The sequence below is a fragment of the Vidua chalybeata genome, chromosome 8, assembly GCF_026979565.1.
Source record: "Vidua chalybeata isolate OUT-0048 chromosome 8, bVidCha1 merged haplotype, whole genome shotgun sequence".
NCBI lineage: Eukaryota > Metazoa > Chordata > Aves > Passeriformes > Viduidae > Vidua > Vidua chalybeata.
This window is the reverse complement of record NC_071537.1, coordinates 32,841,393-32,860,598: the sequence shown is the minus strand read 5'-3', so window position 1 is coordinate 32,860,598 and position 19,206 is coordinate 32,841,393. Positions and strand designations below refer to the sequence as shown.

Genomic DNA, 19,206 nt, shown 5'->3' with positions numbered 1-19,206 from the left:
CCAGGGCTGCAGCTCGCCAAGAGGGACCCCCTCCCTCACCCCTGAGTGGGGTCTGTCCCCCCAGGGCACTGCACTCCCTCTCCAGCCTGCTGGGACATGAGAGTATCTATCTGCCCAAAATTTCTGCTGCTCAGGCAGGCTGAGGAGCACCCCTTGCCTTTTTCCCCAGGCCTCCTGAGCACATGGAGGGGTAGGATGAGAGCTTCAGCCAGCCTAGCTGCTGGGTGTATTGCTCCTAGCAAATGCCAAGGGCCCACGGAGCCTCGGAGGGGTTGATCCAGCAGCTTGGAGTAGTTTGAGGTTACAAAGCCTGCATTCAGGAGTCTTTGTAATTCCTTGGCAATTCTTGGCATCACCTCCAGTTCCAGGATCAGTGTGGTAGGTGAGTACTGCCTTTGACGTGGCTGATGTTTTAGGGCTGTTACAGCTCTTGTGTAATGTAAATTAAACGTGTAGCACAGGTGATCCATGAGGAAAGGTTGGCACTGAGACCTGAGCTAGGGAATGGGTTGTGGGGCAGCTGCAGGTCCTGGCTCTGGAAGTGGGACAGGTCTGCCAGGACCCAGGGGCCTGCTCAGCTGGTGGAGGGTTCAAAGTTGCTCATTAAAAAGAAAGCAACCAAATGAACACCAACAGCAAAAGACAAAGCAAACCACTGACAAGGAATAGAGAAGGGAAATGGTGTGGGAAGGTTCTGGCTGCTCTTAGAAAGCTTTTCAGATGTGCTCCAGCACAGCACTGCCTCTCAGGAGGAGCTGGGCTGCAGGCATTTCAAATCTATGCCAAACACAAATGCAAATTCTGGCATTTTATTGTTTTGCAGGAAATTCAGCCCTGCTGCATTGCTGCTTCTGAAGGGCCAGAGCTCCATGGCACTGCCTGTGTCTCTGCACGTGGCCCTGGGTGATGAGCTCCAGACGTGGGATAAGGAGGAGGAACCACAGCCAAGTCTTGCTTTCTTAGGTAAGTCAGAGAAGTGGGGAAGGGAGCAAACAGGCTGGTTAGTCCCTCTCCCGTGCAATGGTGTGGAGCCAGAGGCAGCTGCTGCCTGCTTGTTCTACCTGTTCTGAGGCCTGTGGCTAACTTAGGGGTGAGGGCACATTTAGGAGTGCAGGAGCTCCCAGGGCAACCTCAAACCAGCTTTGCCTTTGGGGAGATAAACCCAGATGCAGAGAACACTGGGAAAGGGAGGTTGGCCGCTTGGGAATAGTCAAATCCCTGCCTCAATTAAGCCTTTTGTGTCACCCCTGGCCCATGGCAGAGGGAGTGCTGGGGAAATGAGGACTTCCCTGCAGGAGTACTGGAGAGCTTGGGCCTCTCCTGCTGTTCAGACCACGCTGGGGACTGCTCTGTCAGTCGTGGGTGGAAATGGTCCCTGGAATTTGTTGTCGGTGCCCCAGTGCAGGGCAAACTGGATTAAAGAGATCTACACTGTGTTTGCAATGAGTGGAGCCTTTGGTGTCTCTGCTGGCTCAGTCCCTGCCCTGCCTGACACTCCAGTTCACAGTCCCAGTGCTCCCAGCCTTTGCCAACAGCCTGGCAGAAATTAATGTAAAAAAGAGCGACACAGCTATTCAGGAATAGCTTGGAAATGTGTAAGAGCCTCTGGGTGTCTGTGCATGGTGTCCTGCTTTTATGTAGAGCCTTTTAGGGTTGTTCTGGAGGCAGTTCCAGAACGCAGCTTTCTTTGACATCCCTCGGTCCCTGCTGACTGATCCATGTGCAGCTGAAGGCGAGAAGAGAGGGAAAAAATGCTGGCAGGACTGCAGAGGAGGCAAACCACAGGGAATGTGGCATGAGCAGGGCATGCAGCCTGGAGCTGGTGGCTCTGGAGCACCCAGGCTGTTTGCAAAATCAATTGGAATTGGGAAAGCCGAACAGGGCGGGGAGGGAGCAGCTGGCAGAGGGCAGAGCCTGGGTAAAGAGGAGTCAGAAACTTTCCTGTTAGTTTGTCACTGGTCCCGAAACAAAGGTTGGTGAGTAAAAAGCAGTGTAACTGCTTTTCCATAACGTGGCAGCCCATTTATCCTGCCCCGGGGATGAGCCACTCTCCTTCCTTCCTTCTGCTTCCTTCCTTCCCTCCCCGAGCCAGTTTCCTGAGAGCTTTTCAGTCCAGCTGCAAATATCTCGGTTGCACCCAGACTGCAAGATCTGAAGACCGGGAAAAATGTGGGATTGGGTAAAAGCGACCTCCAGTTTTCCCGCGGGGAGTGGCTCAGCAGCTGCAGCAGCGAGGAGCGTGGATGTGCACAGTGGGCCCCCGCAGTTTCTCTGGCCTCACTTTGACTCACTGCAGTTACAAAAACCCCTTCCCTGCGCCAGCTTTTCTCTCTCTGATGATTTAAGGGGTGCAGATGCTTTTTGCCACGGTGGTGAACTCTGACAACTGGTTCCTGAACCTGGTGCTGACCTCGGGATAGGCAGCTCCCGACTGCGTGCATTCATTCCTGCCTCTGTAATGCTTAAATATAGAGCAGCCCCGGGCCGCGGTGAGTCACGCGTTCCCAGGGACACTGTCAGGCTCTTGGCAGCGTTCCTGGACTGGGAGGGAGAGGTGACTACACCCGTCCTGTCCGTGCGCTCCTGTGTCCCCCGTGCCCGGGGCACCGAGCCCCATCCCAGATGGAGCTGGAAAAACCCTCCTGGCCCCGCATCAGCTCCTGAGCTGCATTCTTCCTTCCCAGTGCCAGGATCCTTCCTGTGCCACTCTGCCGGGGAGGACATGGGACTGAGGGACTGAGCTCCTTTTCCACCAGCTTTGGCTGGCTTGGGGAGCTGCTGGTGGATGTTTAGCAGGGGGAAGAGGCAGCTGGTGGTTCGGGTTAGTGGGGGATCCGTGGCTGCTCCACAGCCCGGTTTGGGAGCCAGATGAGTCACTGATTGTGGGGAGGAGAGCTGCGGGTCAGTGGTGAAATCCCCGAGTCCTCCGAGCCAGGTCAGAGTCCAGCAGCTGGGGGAGGGTGGGTGGGGTGGTTAAAGACCCCCTCCCTAATGGGGCTGAGCTCAAGTGTGTGGGCAGGTCCAGTCTCTCCAGAGTCCTTCAGCCTTGTGCTGCCTTCCCCCAGCTGTAGGAGAGGGTTCTGCCCCTCTGCCCTGCTCAGGTGAGACCCCACCTGCAGAGCTGCCCCAGCCCTGGGGCCAGCACAGGAGGGACCTGGAGCTGCTGGAGAGAGCCCAGGGGAGGCACCAGGATGAGCAGAGGGATGGAGCAGCTCTGCTGGGAGGAAAGGCTGGGACAGCTGGGATTGTTCAGCCTGGAAAAGAGAAAACTGCGGAGACCTCAGAGCACCTTCCAGTGCCTAAAGGGGCTCCAGGAGAGCTGGAGAGGGGCTGGAGTGACAGAACAAGGGAGAAGGGCATCAAACTGACAGAGGGCAGAGTTAGATGGGGAAATTGGGAAGAAATTCTATATTGTGAGGGTGGTGAGGCCCTGAGGAGGCTGCCCAGAAGAGCTATGGCTGTCCCTGGATCCCTGGAAGTGTCTAAGGCTAGGTTGGACAAGGCCTGGGATAGTGGAAGGTGTCCCTCCCCATGGCAGGGGGTGGAACTATGCGAGTTTTAAGTACCTTCCAACCCAAATCATTCTGGGATTCTGTGATCCTGTCAGACCCTTTCCTTTCTCTTCATCTTACCCTGCCCTGTGACATTCACAGGCCTTCCCTATCTCTGACCTTACCCTGCCTTTTCAGCTGCAGCTGCTGTGCTCCTTACCCTTGCTGGGTTTCTCCCATGCTGGTGACCCCCCATGGTCACCCTTGAGGTGCAGCTGTGCCAGAAGAGCCCCAGGGACCCAGGTAGGATGGTGGGAAGTCACTGGTTGGGGTGGGACAGGGCTGATCCAGAGCCCTTCCCTTTCTTCCAGGCCTGTCTTGGCAGGGGCAGGGCAGCATCTTAGCAGCACAGGGTGGCTGGGGATGGAACCCCCCCTTCACAACCCAAAATCGAACAGCACCGGTGCACTTCAGGCTTATTTCAAATGTGTGCTCACATCAGCTGTGTTGGGGCAGTGCCCTCCCTACCTGCAAGCCAAGTGCTCCGTGGGCAGTGCACAGCTCCATTCCACAGGCAAAAGGATCCAGGCCTCTCACCAGCCCTTGCTGTGCTTTTTGCAGGTTCCTGAGGATGGGAATTAAGCACAAGCTCCACTGCTCTGCAGGGTGAAGCCCAGGAGTGGCTGTGGTGTACAAACCCCAGAGGTGTTGGTCATGGAAGAGGCCAGCCTGACCTTCCCATATGTGAGTTTATTGTGCTGTTGGAGTCTCTGGTGTTTTCTTCCCCTCCCTAGAACCATTCCAGGGTAAGTGGTTGTTTGACCTTCTGGCTTCACGAAATAGATTTGTCACCCTGGAAAAGGGACCCTCAGCAGCTGACGCTGCTTTCAGCCCAGCATTATCTGCCCTCCCCTCTTGCAGTCCTTTAGTGCTGTGTGTTCCCAGTGGAGACACAAATTTTAGTGTTGAACAGGAATTTGGTGTAGGAGCCACTCCTGCACCTGCCCAGTGAGATGGTGAAGGGAAACAGAGGAGCTTGGTTTCCACAAATGGTGATAAAACTCTGTGTGATCAGATTCATAGCAGCCACATACAAGGAGAGTTGGATGTGGAGGATTTCTCACTGCTACTGGCAGTGGCTTTTATTTTAAGCCTATTCACTTTTTTTTTACATTAAAAATTTTATTACAAAAAAACGTAACAGTAAGGCAGTTGTCAGTCACTGTGAGCCCAGACAGTTTTCAATCATGTTTAATACAAAACTAGATTCACACAGGAGCCACGCTGGGGATCCAAAAGCCCTCTGAGAAATGATGGGATAAGGCAGAAGCAGCAGCACCAGTGTAGTCCCTTACACAGTCAGCATTGGATGCATGGACACCACTGCAGTGGAGGGAGAGGAAATAGGGATTGTCTGCAGTTTAAAAATCTAAGCCAACCCTGTTGTCATAATCTGGAACGTTCCTGATGTGTCCCAGCAGACTGGAGATTTAATTTTGATTTTTTTTTTTCCTTTAATCAAGTCAAATTTTCTACTGTCAAAAGTAGAAAATTCTTTCCTGAAGAATTATCTGTGAGTGGTTCACTGCTTTAAGAAGTCGTGCACCAGAACATTTGTACTCCCCAAGCAATGCCTGAGACTGATGCTGTTTGACACTGGAAGTACTCACTGGTATTGAGGTGAGGGAGGGAACTGCTGAGCAAAATTCCCCAACTCTGTTTTTTTTTCATGCTTTGGTGACTGTTGAACAGAGATGGGATAGTAAGAGCAAATGCAGGTGTTTTCCACACCTGTTCCTGATGGCAATACAGAGATTTTGTTTTGTGCTCCTTTACTAGGTAGGACTGGCTTCCCTATGAGCATTTATGGATGCCCCAAAGGCAGGATTCCAAACTGTTCCCACTGTTCATTGTCCCCTTTTACTTGCAGGGATGTGGTGGGAGGTACCTGCAGCCATGGTTACTTTTTTGGAGCTTAACAAACTAAGAGACGGGAAAGAGAAAAGAGAGAACAATGGAGAGGAAGAGAGATGGATGAAAAAAGTGAGAAAATTCGGGTAGGCACAAATCTTATGGGTTTGGGGTTTTTTAAATAATTACAATTTAGTGCTCGAAGATCAGCTCTGCTAACAGTTCTGGGGTGAGTTTATTTAGATCAGCTCCTGCTCTGGGTAAATGAGCAGTACAGATGTGAGGTGGGACTGTGCAGACTTTGTGTTCTCACCTTATGGATGGACCTTGTTTTCCAGCTGCCAAAAGCCAGGCAGAATTCAGGAAGGTGCAGGGCTAAGGAGGGGCAGTTCTGTGGGTCCCACTGCTACCAGGCTCAGTAGAAATTTAACAATTATTTTTCCAGCAAAGACCTTTTAAAGTGTCTTCTGAAAGTATGCAGTTCCTCCAACTATAGTACCTTAAACTGCATTCCCAGTAATCCAGAGGTATTTCTAGCACATTTAACAATAGATTTTGTATGTTTTGGCTCAACTGTCAAGATTTTATTGAGGCAGAAAATCTAATTAACCAAAATTGGAATTTTTCCCTTGGTAAAGACTTCAGGCTTGACCCCTAAATCAGTAAATCATCATCATCCAGAAAATTGGACTGTTTAGGTAGAGGCAGGTGCAGCTTCCTTTGATTTTTGTCCTCTGCTAGTGAGATTATTTGGATGTTTTGCTAAAAACCCTGTTGTGGAAGGGAAAGGATTCAGGAAAGTGAGCCTGCATCATAAAAAGGTTCAGGACTATAAATAGGCTGAGAGTTTCTCCTGAAACCTGGAGAGCTGGGAGAAGGACGAGGGCAGGGAGCATTCTGTGAGGACTCTGTGTTACCTCAGCACCTGAAGTCTCAGAACCAATTTGAAATTCCAGTGTCCTAAGGCACGACAATTTTGATTAATGAAGATGGGAACATCCCCATCCCCACTGCCCGAGGAGCAGAGGGAAGAGCTGGTTGCCAGGACAGAACAAAAGCAGCATTTGTTCTTGTGGACAAACATTGCAGAAGAGGAGGGGAGATGGGCTGTGGGCGTTCCCAGGCTGCTCTGACACTATGGAAGCATCCTGACTCTGCCTGTGGAACTGCTGGCTCATGTGGTCAAGATTAAAGCCAAATTCTCCACACAGGCTGAGAAGGAAGACAAGTTTAAAAAGTGGGGCTTTTGTGGAAGTGGAAAACCAGGCTAAAACATGCTAATAACCTGTTTTCCAGAGGAAAAAGAACAAAGCATGCCTGCAGTGGTCAGGCACTCTAGGAAAGCAAAGAGTCAAGTGTCTGGGAATTGAGGAAAGGAATGGGTTTAATTCAGCATTCCATAGAAGGGAGCCCTCCCATGCAATCATCCTGCCCTAAGCCTGGCAGTTGTGAGGAGGACTCCAGACAACCCCTGGCTGCCTGCACTGCTCAGAGGGATGATGGTGACAGGAACACCACACACAACACCACTGGAAGTTGTGGCCCTCATCTGTATTTTGTCCTTTTTTTTTTTTCCAGTAACACTTGTCAACCTCAGTATTTTCTGTTGATAAACCTTGGGGGGGATTTGGAGGGAACCAAAAGCACGTTTGTCCTGTCCACAGCTGAGCTGGGCGGGGTGAACCTGTAGTGGAGTGTTTGTTAGTCAGTTGTAAACTGGCAGGAGTGTGCATTTCCCACACACTGAGTACTCAGGAGCCCAGGCTGCCTCATTCCAGCTCCGATAACGTGCACGGCCGGCGGAACTCCTGCCCCCGCTCGTGGAGCCACTTATTGGAGACTGCAAAGACACAAAGGTATTGGATCACTGCATGTGGTCAGCTCCTCTTCTGCTGAAGCTAAATGTGCTCTAGGCCAGCTTCTGGTTAAGCACAGGATTATCTTAATTTTCTAAGGGGTTTTACTCACAGAATGGTTTGGGTTGGAAGGGGCCTTAAAAGACTCTCTCATTCCAACCCCACTGCCACACACAAATCTGTAAGGTTAGTCTAATAAAAATAACCAACCAAACAAAAATCCTTCCAATATGGCTGCAAAGCTACAAAAACTCTTAAAGTAGACATAGCTGCAAAAAGTCTTAAAGTGGATATAGTATTAATTGCCTTTATACACATAATGAAACATGCTACTATATAGAATATTTAACATAGAGATATGAGGTAGATAAAGTAAATTAAATCTATTTCTTTACAAATAATGTCATTTCTGATGTCCAAAGGAAAAATAAAGCCAAGCCACCCCCCCAGCAGAGCCCAGACTCAGGTCAGGGGCAGGTACTCACCCCATTTATTTCCCACTAGCACCGGGCAGGCTGCGTGTCGCGTGCTGTAATCGCCTTCTCCACTCGGGAAGAGATTGTACCAGAACACAGCTGTTCCCTGGGAATGGCAGAGAACACTCAGCCCTGTGCTCTGTGCAACACACATTAAAGCAAAGGTAGGTGCATTTGTATTTCAGAGCCTTCTTTTAAACTGAAGGCTCTTTTCCATGTTCTATAATGTGTTTCCATAGGAATAAGTCTCCTTTGACTTACTGTATGTCTATATACTTAGCTCTTAATTTTTTTTAAAAATCCTAAGCCAATTTCATTCAACTCCTGACCAGTTTAAGAAAGCCAAGATTATTTACTAAAGCTGAGCAGTAGGCCAGTAAAGGCAAACCTTGCTTGAAGAAAAAAAGGACAGGAGAATTTCCTACAGATGCCTCAAGACTAAATCAACTCACAGGTTTGAGTATTTTCAATATGTGTTTTGTAGTATTTAAATGTTTTGCATTTGCATCCACACATGGAATATCAGGGCCCTTGGAATCACCAGCACAGCTCCAGTTGCTGCACTTAAGGAAAACCATAGCACTGTTATAACAGCACAGAGGTGCTTACAATTATTTTAAAGGTTCATTTTTGAGCTCTGTTTGGGTAGGTGGGGAGGAGTGGATTTATCTGCTGGATCAATCCTGCTCACCTTTCTCGGCCAAACGCTGGCTCCCACTTCAGGGAAGACCGTGGCTCCCCCTGCTGACACATCACTCATCTGAACAGGTGGGGAAGGACAGGTGAGTTCAGGCTGATAAAATCTCACTTTTTAGTAAAAATGAAATTTAATTTTGACATAAATCCCTTAAGAAGGCCAAACCCCCTCTGTTCCCAGTGCAGTCCCAGCCTTGTCCCTCCCACTCGAGTGTTAAGGCAGTGAACATGCTGTAAACACTGATGCAGATACAAAAATAAACAGGCAGGCAAATGATTTAAGCTAATGCTCAAATGTGGGGGGAAAATCCTCCTTAAGACACATGGAAGAACCACAGAGTTTGGGTAAGAAGACCCCCCCCCCATATGTATTAACCCAAAGTTAGTGGCTGCTTCACTTGCAAGTCCCTTCAGTTTAAAAAAATGAAAGAAAAACAGAATTACATCATTCCATGGTATAGAATATGCAGTGACAGATGGCAGAAATGTATCACTTACATAAAACAACCAAGTAGCAATTCTGTTGCCTGTTCCCAATTCTTTAAAAGCATCTGGCTCATCTTTCTGTGAACAAAAGCAGGCAGATTCCATCAGCACTTCTTTTTGGTTGCTGAGAGCAACCAGTGACACACAGCTGCTGAGCCAGCAGCAGAGAACAGACTCATGCAGAAGAATTAATCCAACCCCTCAATTTGGAAGGAGGGGAGGAATGCAATAGGAGTGAATCTATCAATTTAAATAAACCAGGCACTTTGAAATTCTGTAGGACAGGGAGGGAGGGCATTAAGCCCAGATTTCTAATGGGTAACAACAACTGTGCTGTCTGAGGCTGAGGCTATAAATCCTCCTCACAGCAAACTGAATTATTTAATTACACTCATCCCCCTTGTCTTTGGCAGCAGCCAGGGCAGCTCTCAGTCCCAGGGTCAACTGGGACACCTCCCTGCCACACTCCACTCTGGATTCCAGCTGGGAAGCAGGGAGGAAGCCTCAGTGACCAACCAGGCAACTAAGAGATGTCCAGCACTCAAAAGAATGAACCCCATTTTGAGGAGTTTTGATACCAACTTCTGTCACACCTCTGTTTTTAAACCCACCCCCTGTGACCACAATTTGTGTGCATTGAAATTCGAGCAATTGTTACTCCTGGAAACAAACAATGCAGTGTTTCCAAACAAAACCTGTTAATCACTTGCAATGCCTTGGAGCAGGTGCTTACAGAGCAGAGATCCTGATTCAGAGTTGGTGGCTGGGATTGGCAGGGTTAAAGTTAATCTCAAGGGGTTAAACCACACAGAATTATGCCCAGTAAATAACCAACTGAATTTCAGCAGTCTGCAATTTAAGCTGGAATAAAACAGGTGGGGAATTTAAATCAAATTAAAAAATTAAGGACAGTGAGAGAAGACTTTTTCCAGTTGTCAGGAGTCTGCTGGCACTCAGCTTACAGGTAACAACCTCCACAGGTTCAGCTGGTGGTTTAGAGGGCTTTCTCCATGGACATGGATTAGGAAAGTGGAAGAGCTACAAAATTTAATACACATTGAAAAATAGAGAGTGTGCCCCAGCCCAGAGGCCCAGGCTTCACCAGGTCTAGCTCTCCTCCAGCTCTTTACTTGCCCGTGCAAAGTCAAAGTGGGGCTCATACTGTCCTCCCACTCCATAATTTGCCACCTGAAAAAGAGAAACACAGCGCTTGTGAAGAAGAAAGAGTGAAGACAAAACAGGACTTACCCTTCCAAAATCAAAATGAGGCTCATACTGGCCTCCTACGCCGTAGTTGGCTACCTACAGTGGAAGGAGAAGCACAGGATCTAGTAAATCAGTCTTCACCCAGGCAAGAGTTTGACTGTCAGCTACAGCCTTTGCAGAGATGAAGTTTAAACACCAAGCCCCAGGAAATGTCAAGCCTCTGTCAGCAGCAGGAGCACATCCAAGACTGGCACTGCAGGATGCTCCAGGTAAGGAATCTGGTGCTTCCCAGAGCAGAAAAGCATTTTTCTTCTACAGAAAACTTTTCAGCCTCTCTCCAAAACAGTGTCATGGTTCCTTAACATCATCAAATTGATACCACTTTTTGACCTGAATTTGACTGTGTCAATAAAGAGGGTTCCCTGTCCCTCTTGCCAATTGGTTATAAAAAAATAACATCAATTTTCCACCAGATCCTTGGGCCATGTTATCACCAGAAACCTTGACATAGTGGCAAGGAGCACAGCAGGTTTCAGAAGTACTTTGTGGATGTCCTGCTTTCTAGGTACTCATGCTCTGCTCACAGTCAGGGAGGCAGCTGCTCATTTAAAGGCCTCAAACAAACAAAAGCACTTTTAAATTACAGTTTACTCAGGTTACACATACAGCCAGTGTTTCTCAGAGACACCAGACACACTGGTGGCCTTCCCTGAGTTAAACTTTTAACTGCCTCCAACAGCAGTAAGATTTGACCCTGTGGCCATGAAACTCAGTTTATTTGTCTAAATAAAAAGGAATTACACATCCAGAATTTCAGTTATCACTGTTTCCTTCCGGCCCCAAAAAGCCAGTTCACACTGAACAGCTGCTCTGCAAAGACACCTTTTTCTCCCCCTCTGTAAATAAATGAGATTTTTGTGGCCGCTTCACCTGAGCAAGCACAAGAGGTGCTGAAATGGTGACTGGCATCCAGCACCAAGGCCATAGTGCCACTTACCTGCAGCTCCTCTGCTGTGGAGACATCCAGCCCTGTCAGGTCCTGGATCCTGGTGTTGATGCGGGACACCACCGGGCTCTCGTACCCCGACAGCCACGCGCTGGGGGGGGGGACAGTTAGTGACACCTGGCAGCAACAGGCAGCACAGCAGCAACACTTGCAGGTACTTGGAATGGGAGGTTGAGTTTTAGGACTTCTCAAGGATTTGGTGGCATGACCAGAAGTATTTCCAGGTGTTACAAACCCCTGAATTTAATGAATGCATTTCCTAAAAAGACCAATCCAGCAGGGGTTTAAGGGAGCTCTGTAACCAAGGGCCTGAATTCCCACACTGAGGGCTGAGGGAAGTGTTACAAACAGTGCTTTGAGCTGTTTTTTTTAATCCAGGCACACACAGTTTTGCACATATCCCACTCCCAACAGCTCATCCAGCCCCTGGGGTGATGCATTTTGAAGCAAGGTTTGGGACAGGAGCAGGTGAATCGCTGTGTTTGTCTGTGCAGCTGGAACTCTGCTCCCCCAGTGTCACACATTTCCAGGCCAGCTCTCTGGGAGCTGCCCTTCCTCATCACTTACCCCTGCAGTGCTACTAAAAATCATTCGGAAAACAATCAAATAATGCATTAAATTGGACAATTGCTATCAGAAACAGCCTATTATAAAGCTGGTATTTAGCATATGCTTCAGGCACACAATGATTTTTAATGGGGGGGGAACCCAAACTAACCCCCCCCTTTTTTTTTCATGTGGAAGGTCAGCCTCAGTTCCAAAGGCATCTTTCAGAATGTTTGCCTCCTACTGTGTATTAGAGTTTTTCCACATCTGCTCACCTGATGCCTGTTTCTGTTGCTGCTTTACTCATCTCATGCCATCCACTGCAACTTCATTTTACCCTGGCAGCCTACTGCACTAATATTGATGTGATAATATCGATGATTTGGGGCTTGTTTTCCTCCTTTTTTTTTTTTTTTTTTGGGCAGGAAAATGGAGATAGCTATTTCCACCTTTTTTTCCTAGCAGCTGACTCAGCTTTTGGGCTCAGCAGTGCTTCCTGCTGGACAGAAATCCCTGTGCCCAGAGCCCAGCTGGAAACTATGATCTGCAGCATCCATGTATTTTTACTCAAATCAACCTTCACATCTATACTAAATTAAGTTTTTCATTTTAATTGCATTAAAAAAAAAAAAAACAAACAAACAAAACAACAACAAAAAAAAAAAAAAACACAATACTTTGCCTGGGAGGAACAGTAGCATGACACATGACACAAGGCACTGACACAGGTTACAGAATCTCTACAGGCATTTTTTTAAATGACAAATGAACTATGAGATAAAAGAAATCAGATTTCTCATGACAGACATGCACAAACACATCCCCAGACCCATCCATTGCTGAGCACTTGTTAGTACAAAGAGGTGTTACAACACAACCTGCTTTGATTTCAGGTGGCAGAAGAATGCTAAGACATGGATATGAAGCATTCACCAAACAAAAATCCCCAAAAGCAGCCATGCTACACAGCCATGGTGACCAGGTAATGCTCACAAGCAGCCCTAACCTCACATTTAAGGCACAAGAAAAGCCCCAACACACCCAGCAGCTTCAGTGTAGGCTCCCTCTGCCTCTGTCCAGTCTGTTAATACAGGAAAAAAACCCAAAGAAACCCAAAGAAAGGAAAACCCAAGCATTCTTGCTCTGTTGGTTATTTAAAGTGGCAATGAATGCTTCACCAGGGAGAATACTGCAGCCTTTCAGGAAGGGGAGTACTGTATGTATTTTAAAAATCAAATTAACTGCCTCCACATACAAAGAAAGCCTATGAAAGGTGGAGGAACAGGGAATTTAAACCATATTCCAAGTGCCAGCCTGTCTGCTGGGTGCTGAGCAAAACCACAGGGAGGCCTGGAGTGCTGCAGTTACAGGGAGATTTAACCCTGGAGGTGTCATGCAAGCTGCAGCCATGGCTTTGCCCCTGGCCACAGAATATTCCAGCTGTCCCACATTCCCTCCTCTGCTGCTGTCCCAGCTTGGTCCCTTGCTGGTAAAAGTCTCTGCCTCATTCAAAACAATTTCTTCACACAAATAGACTTTTTTTGCTGCCCTTGTCTATCAAAAAAAGAGAAAGACACCCCTGACCAGTGGTGCAGGAGATGCAGCATTAACAGCCTTAAACATGCTCAGCAGTTTCTTTTCATATTTACATACTTCCAGGTTCATTGCATTCTGTCCTGTTTTTGACCAGCTGCCACCTCTGAGTCTGTGATGGGCCCTAACAAAAAAGGGACAATTCCTGGGAAGCCACAGGAAGGGCAGTTCAAGATACCACTGATTTAGTTACAGAAGGATTTGGTATTTTCTTAATAACCACCACACAACCCCCCAGTTCCCTGACCACACAAGTTTGGTGCTTTGCTGACCCATTTGGCTTTGTAAAAAGCTATCCCTGAACCGTTATAAAAATTTAATGCTTCCATTAGCATGCTGAACTCACGCTGGGGCGGGGCGGGGGGGGCTTTTAACAACTTCTATATCCATTACAAACAGTCAGGAATAATCATAGTGACTCATGGAATCAGGACATGGCTTGGTTGGAAGGGACCTTAAAGCTTATCCCATTGCACCCCCTGCCATGGGCAGGGACACCTTCCCCTATCCCAGGGTGCTCCAAGCCTTCTCCAGCCTGGCCTGGGACACTGCCAGGGATGGCGCAGCCACAAAATGTCCCATATTCCTCCCTCTTAGAATTCTGCATGAGGTACCTCGGAGATTTTTTAATGGCACAATGCTTCTACACAGAAATAATGTAAAGACTAAATAGTACATTAAGGAAAAAAATAGACAATTCTGTGGAGCTACTGAACACACAAGAGCACATCCCCCCCCAGATCTCATCTCCTCAGCTGCACTGGTCAGTCTAGGAGAAAACATTACATCTCAACACTACTTCTGTAAGTCACTGGCCACAAAATGCTGGCATTTGTGTTTAAAAGCCTTCTAAGCCACACTTGGTGTGCAGAAAAGTACCAGCAGAGACACAACAGGGAGTGAGTAAAAGCCCAGCCTCGTATTTCTGAAGTGGAAACTTTTAACATTACATGTTGCAAGGTCTGGCTGCCTGCTGGGAGGAGAGAGAAGGGGGAAAGGGAGTTTTTATCTGTAAAAGCAGTGTGTGAGTGGGTGGGTTTATCCTGGTGCTGCACACACTGGCAAGGTGCCTCCCTTCACAGAGCTGCCACGTCCCACCAAGGGAACAGTAGCTCTCTCAGAGACAGGAATGCTGTAATTTAGGAAGGCATGTCCTGGGAAGGAATGTTTGGAGGGGGAAAGCAGTCATGTATTAAAAAAATGAAGTGAGCATTTTTTGGTTTTCAGGAGCAATGATTCATCTGGAATCTGAACCGACTCAAGCAGCTCCAAGGGAAAGATGTTTCTGGGATTGCAGGAGAGCAGCAGGAACAGCACAGGCCCTCCAAATCAGGCTCCTGGGGGTGGCTTCTGCCTCCTACTCCAGATTTAGGTGTCAAGTTCTCTTGGGAAGTCCATACCCATCGTGCAAATCTGCACATGGAGGAAAGCAAAGGCAAGGGGAAGCAGGAGAAGGGCAGCCCTGCTGCACATCTCAAGGCTATTCCTACCCTCAAAAAATGGCCTTCCCCAACTTCTTGGATGTGTCTCTACAATTTTAATTCCAGATTCCAGTGAGATACTGAATTTTAAAACTTAGCTCAGTAAAATCTGATTTAATTCTGAGAGTTCCTTGGGTACATTGGAAGGAAGCCCCACATTTTTGAGCACCAAACCTCATTAAGAATTTAAGGGTCCCATTCCCCAGGCTCTATCCTGTTTTTTTTTTAAGAGGCCTTTAATGTTGGGTGGTGCTTTGTACTATTTTTTCTGACTGTGGCATCTGCACTACCTCAGGGAATAACACTTCCTACTAATGAAAAATCACAACTCAAAATAAAAAGTTCTTTCACTAACCCTCATTTATTTAAATAGGGACCAATTATGCATCTCAATTTCCATCAGTAATCTGGTCACCTTCTCCAATTCCCATCATTAGCACATCAAGTTTGACATGAGGGGATGTTCAAAAGGATGAAGGAGTTTCCTCAGTAAATACTCCAGAGCTGTCTGGCACAGAGGACAGACCCCACAAGTGAATAAATTAAACCTTCCAAATACACAGTGACAAATAATCAAGACAGGTAAGACATGGACAGACTTGAACATTAAAAACAAGAAATAAAAATTAAATAAAACACATGTCCAACAGGGAGATGAATGTTCTAAAGTCCCTTCGTGGGGGCAGTTTTAAGGAACGAACATGCAAGAACTTCTCAGACAATCTCCAGAGGATTTCCACTACCTGTGTGCCAATGAGCACACAGACCCACGTGCTGCAAAGGTGTGAGGCATTAAAAAAATGCTTTAAACTTGCCACTGGAGTGGCCTTAAGGACCTTGGCTCCAGTGACCTTTCTGAAGAAATTCACAGCTAAATAAAAGCCCTTCAGCTCCAGGCAATTCCAAATTCAAAGCAGCTGAAAGAACACTGAGTTTCTATTCAAGCAGCAACTACCTTCCACCATTCCAACATGGAAATCCCTTAAAATCATCCCCTAGCTTTAATGGGCAGTGCTCCCAGGAATCACAGCAGCTCCCAGCTCTGAGCAAGGGTGGGCACTGGAGCAGAGGTGAGCCAGGGAGGTGCCCCATTGCACCAGTGCCAGCAGGGCCCACGTTTAGTACGTTAGTCACAGCACACAAGCCATGCTCAGCCAGAGGGGGCACTTCCACCTTGGAATGCCACCACTGACACCCAATCCCTACTTCAGCAGACCCCGTGCTTTGTTAGATGACAGCTCAGCTAGCTTAGGCCACTCTCTTTGAAAGAAAGGCTGAAGAATAAGGAAAGTTACACAGAATCCTTGCACTGAAGCAGCACAGCCCCAGGACACACTTCCTCAGACAAGGAATCCCTTCCCCTTACCTCTTAGAGACTCTGTAATGTGCTGTGGTCAGTTTCCCAGTCTCAGGGTCATGAACAGTAGCACGGCTCAGCTACAAAAAGAGAAAGGACAAGGCTTACCCACCTTGCAGGCTGCTTTTTGGCCAAGCCCCAGGTGTTTGAAAGGGTTCCGATTGGTCCGGATGCGATGCTCGCATATTAGCAATGGTTGGAAGGGCAACACAAGCTGCAGCTGCCATGTCCAAATCACAACAAATTGGTTGGAATAATTTGGTTAGATTGTCCTTTCACTTTTTTCCTCCCTTTATTATTTTTCCTTTTTTTTTTTTTTTTTTTTTTTTTGGTTTAAAATCAAGACTTTCTACAAATAATTTATGATGCTGAGTTTCCCAGACAATTCCTCCTCACCCAGAAGCTTTAACTCCTCCCACAATTTTGGCTCAGTGCTGATGGCCTGTGCAGCCAATCTTTAATTACCATGGCTAAAACCAAGGGAGGGCAAGCAGGGGCAGGTGGTTTCTTTCAGATCCAGCCAATTTTGGAAAGCACTGGCTAAATTCAGCTCTTGTAGTACTTAATGGACAAGCTGAAAAGAACCAGGAGCCTGGTGGAAGCTAGCCTGTGTTCTGCCAGGTTTGTGTCAAGCAGGAGGTAAAGGATCTCAGCTGGGAGTGTGGGATTATCCTGGACAAGGAGATGTGTGTCTGTGTGCACAGCAAGGACCTGAAGCATTTCTTACACCCATTAAGGCACTCTGAGGTCTGCTTCATTTTCCAAAGAAAGGGAGGACAATTCTTGGTTGTGAGAAGGAGCAAGAGGAAAGGAACATATAGATTAAAAACAAAAACCAAATTTTACTGAAGGTTTTGTGGTATCTTGTATTTCTCACACTGACTGCAGAGACTTGCTTGAGAAAACAGACTTGAGAAGGCGACCAAAAAGGAAAGAACAAATCAAAACACGCCCCCAGAACTTCCAGCTGAAGGAAAAGACTGAGAAACTCAGCAGCAACAGCCTGTTACAGATCTGCAGGGAATCACAAGGTGGACTGCAAGCTGTCTCTTCAGCCCACCTCTTGTTTCCTCAGAATGAGCAGGACGTACACACTCATGACAGGCCCAAAACCTCTGGCATAGAGCTCTCTTACCTTTTGCTAATTCTGTAATGTGCCGTCTCCAAGGCTCCCGTTATGGGGTTTGAAATGGTGGCTCGCCTCAGCTGTGAAGCGAACCATCAGAAGTTGCATTACAAGCACAATCTGCATCCCAGCAATCCGACCATTCAGAAGCCTGGCCAGGGGACAACGCCACCGCCCCGGCACCGCTGCCCTGCTCTGGCTGCCACCGAGGGTGCAGGGCCACGGGGAACGAGGGGAGGCTCCAGCTTTACTAAAAGAAAGGTTTCTCGTTTGGCTTTTTTAAGGTTTTCCACAAGTCCTGTTTCCATGGCTGTAGCAAGAATAGTTGTCTGAATAAAGCAAACTAGAGCAGCTTGGGTTTCTTTTGTAGTGAAATGCCCTGGGAGCAGCACAGTGGTGTGGTATGTGGACAAGTGGTGCTTTGTTACACTGCCCTGCCCCTGCACGAGGAGTTTGACAGGTAAATTGAATCCAGGCAGCACCATGAGCCAAAGGTGAATAAACCGTTCCTTTTTGGTCCTTCCTGTACCAAAAGCAGCAATGAGCTCCCACAAACGTCTGCTTCACCCATAGTCACATTTACAGAGTGGGAACTCCTGGCTCAAGGCTTTCCTTTCCCTCTGCTGCGCTCCATTTACTTCATGCCTTCCCATCTGTGTTAATATTCCAACTCAGAAGCTCACATGTGCCCTTTAGCTTGGTTCACGTACCAGACACTCTCCATCACTCATAACTGGAAAGGCTGAGATGCAGAGCCCAAATTTTGCAAAAGGCACAATATATCATGTCAACTCCCAAACAATCAGAAGCATTTCTCACTGTTAAAATCAACTAAACAAGACAAGGCCTCTCCATACCTACTGACAAGAAAAGATACTGGGAGCTGCAGTGTGCTGCCTCTCCTCCCATGCAGACACATTAAAAAAACAAGGCACAAACTACAGTTCCAGTGAGACTCCAGAGCTGAATAATGAGGCTTCATCCTGCCAGCAGGGCAGAAGGCTGGGCACAGATCAGCCAGCACTCTCCTCCCAGAGGATGGCAGCATCCCGAGCAGCAGGAAGCAGGAGATGACCTTTAGGTCTCCAAGAACAAAATCCTTTTGCTGCTGAGCCGTGCAAGGCCTCAGCCACAGGGAATATGGGAACAGTAACTGCATACAGATGCTCCTGCCATAAAGGTCTCCAAGTCTTTGCCATGAGCTGAGCATTTGACAGGGAAACAGCGACCTCAGCAAGTTCAGAGCTTACAGTCACACATTTACAGTTTTCTACTCTGTAAAGTAGTGGTCTGGTCACATTCCAGAGGCGTGGAACACATCACGCTGGAGCAAAGGAGCTCCAACACCTCCAGACCAGCAATGGGGGCTCTGATTTTCAGCCCTGCTGCAAAGCTGCCTGCCAGTGCAGCAGGAGGAGATGCCTCACAGGTACTTGGAGGGAAAAGCTTGCACTTCCTGCTCACAGTTCAGAACATTACCTCAGCAATCTCAGAACAGAATCACTGAGGTTGGACAAGACCTCCAAGATAATCAACTCCAGCCTCTGATCCCTGCCCACCTTGCCACCCAGCCCAGAGCACTGAGTGCCACATCCAGCCATTCCTTGGGCACCTCCAGGGATGGAGACCCTGCCACCTCCCTGGGCAGGCCCTGCCAAGGCCTGACAAACTCTTCAGTGAAGACATTCTTCCCAGTGTCCCACCCCTCAAGCTTCAGAAAGCTTTAAGATCCCCTTCAGGCTCCCTGGTAGGCCAAGGACAGCCTCACTGCCCAGGTGCCCATGTACAACCACAGCTCTTAGCCCAGCCAAGAGCTTCTCCTGCACTGAATGCTCTTATTCCCCTGGTCTCCATCTGCTCAGCTCATTCTGGACAAAAAACCATTTAGGCCAAAAGCAAAGGAAAAAAGCAGAAAAATTACGCTTCTATGAGTTTAAGTCTTATTTTAGAAAAATTAATTAATTTAACCAGGTAC

The 19,206-nt window shown here is 47.8% G+C and overlaps 1 protein-coding gene and 2 long non-coding RNA genes across 6 annotated transcripts in view; 2 read left to right on the top strand and 1 right to left on the bottom strand.

Moving 5' to 3' along the window:
* Positions 1 to 4,598: 4,598 nt before the first annotated feature.
* The window catches only part of P4HA1 (prolyl 4-hydroxylase subunit alpha 1), a 37,802-nt gene continuing 23,194 nt past the window's right edge, over positions 4,599 to 19,206 (bottom strand). For 2 of the 4 annotated variants that reach the window (XM_053949177.1, XM_053949174.1), the window contains exons 9-15: positions 16,115 to 16,185; positions 11,120 to 11,219; positions 10,165 to 10,218; positions 8,929 to 8,994; positions 8,426 to 8,494; positions 7,744 to 7,840; positions 4,599 to 7,242 (exon numbers count right to left, since the gene is read on the bottom strand). In XM_053949177.1, the coding sequence (XP_053805152.1) occupies positions 7,172 to 7,242; positions 7,744 to 7,840; positions 8,426 to 8,494; positions 8,929 to 8,994; positions 10,165 to 10,218; positions 11,120 to 11,219; positions 16,115 to 16,185 (528 nt within the window). In that variant the 3' untranslated portion in view covers positions 4,599 to 7,171. Of the gene's footprint in view, positions 7,243 to 7,743; positions 7,841 to 8,425; positions 8,495 to 8,928; positions 8,995 to 10,046; positions 10,105 to 10,164; positions 10,219 to 11,119; positions 11,220 to 16,114; positions 16,186 to 17,240; positions 17,312 to 19,206 lie in introns of all 4 variants that reach the window. The other 2 variants (XM_053949175.1, XM_053949176.1) reach the window with 2 other exon arrangements.
* On the top strand, positions 7,813 to 10,040 carry LOC128791477 (uncharacterized). Its single transcript, XR_008432054.1, has 3 exons — positions 7,813 to 7,898; positions 8,384 to 8,516; positions 9,897 to 10,040. It is a non-coding gene; the product is annotated as an uncharacterized LOC128791477 (long non-coding RNA).
* LOC128791476 (uncharacterized) lies at positions 10,225 to 14,872 on the top strand. Its single transcript, XR_008432053.1, has 3 exons — positions 10,225 to 10,391; positions 12,568 to 12,656; positions 14,495 to 14,872. It is a non-coding gene; the product is annotated as an uncharacterized LOC128791476 (long non-coding RNA).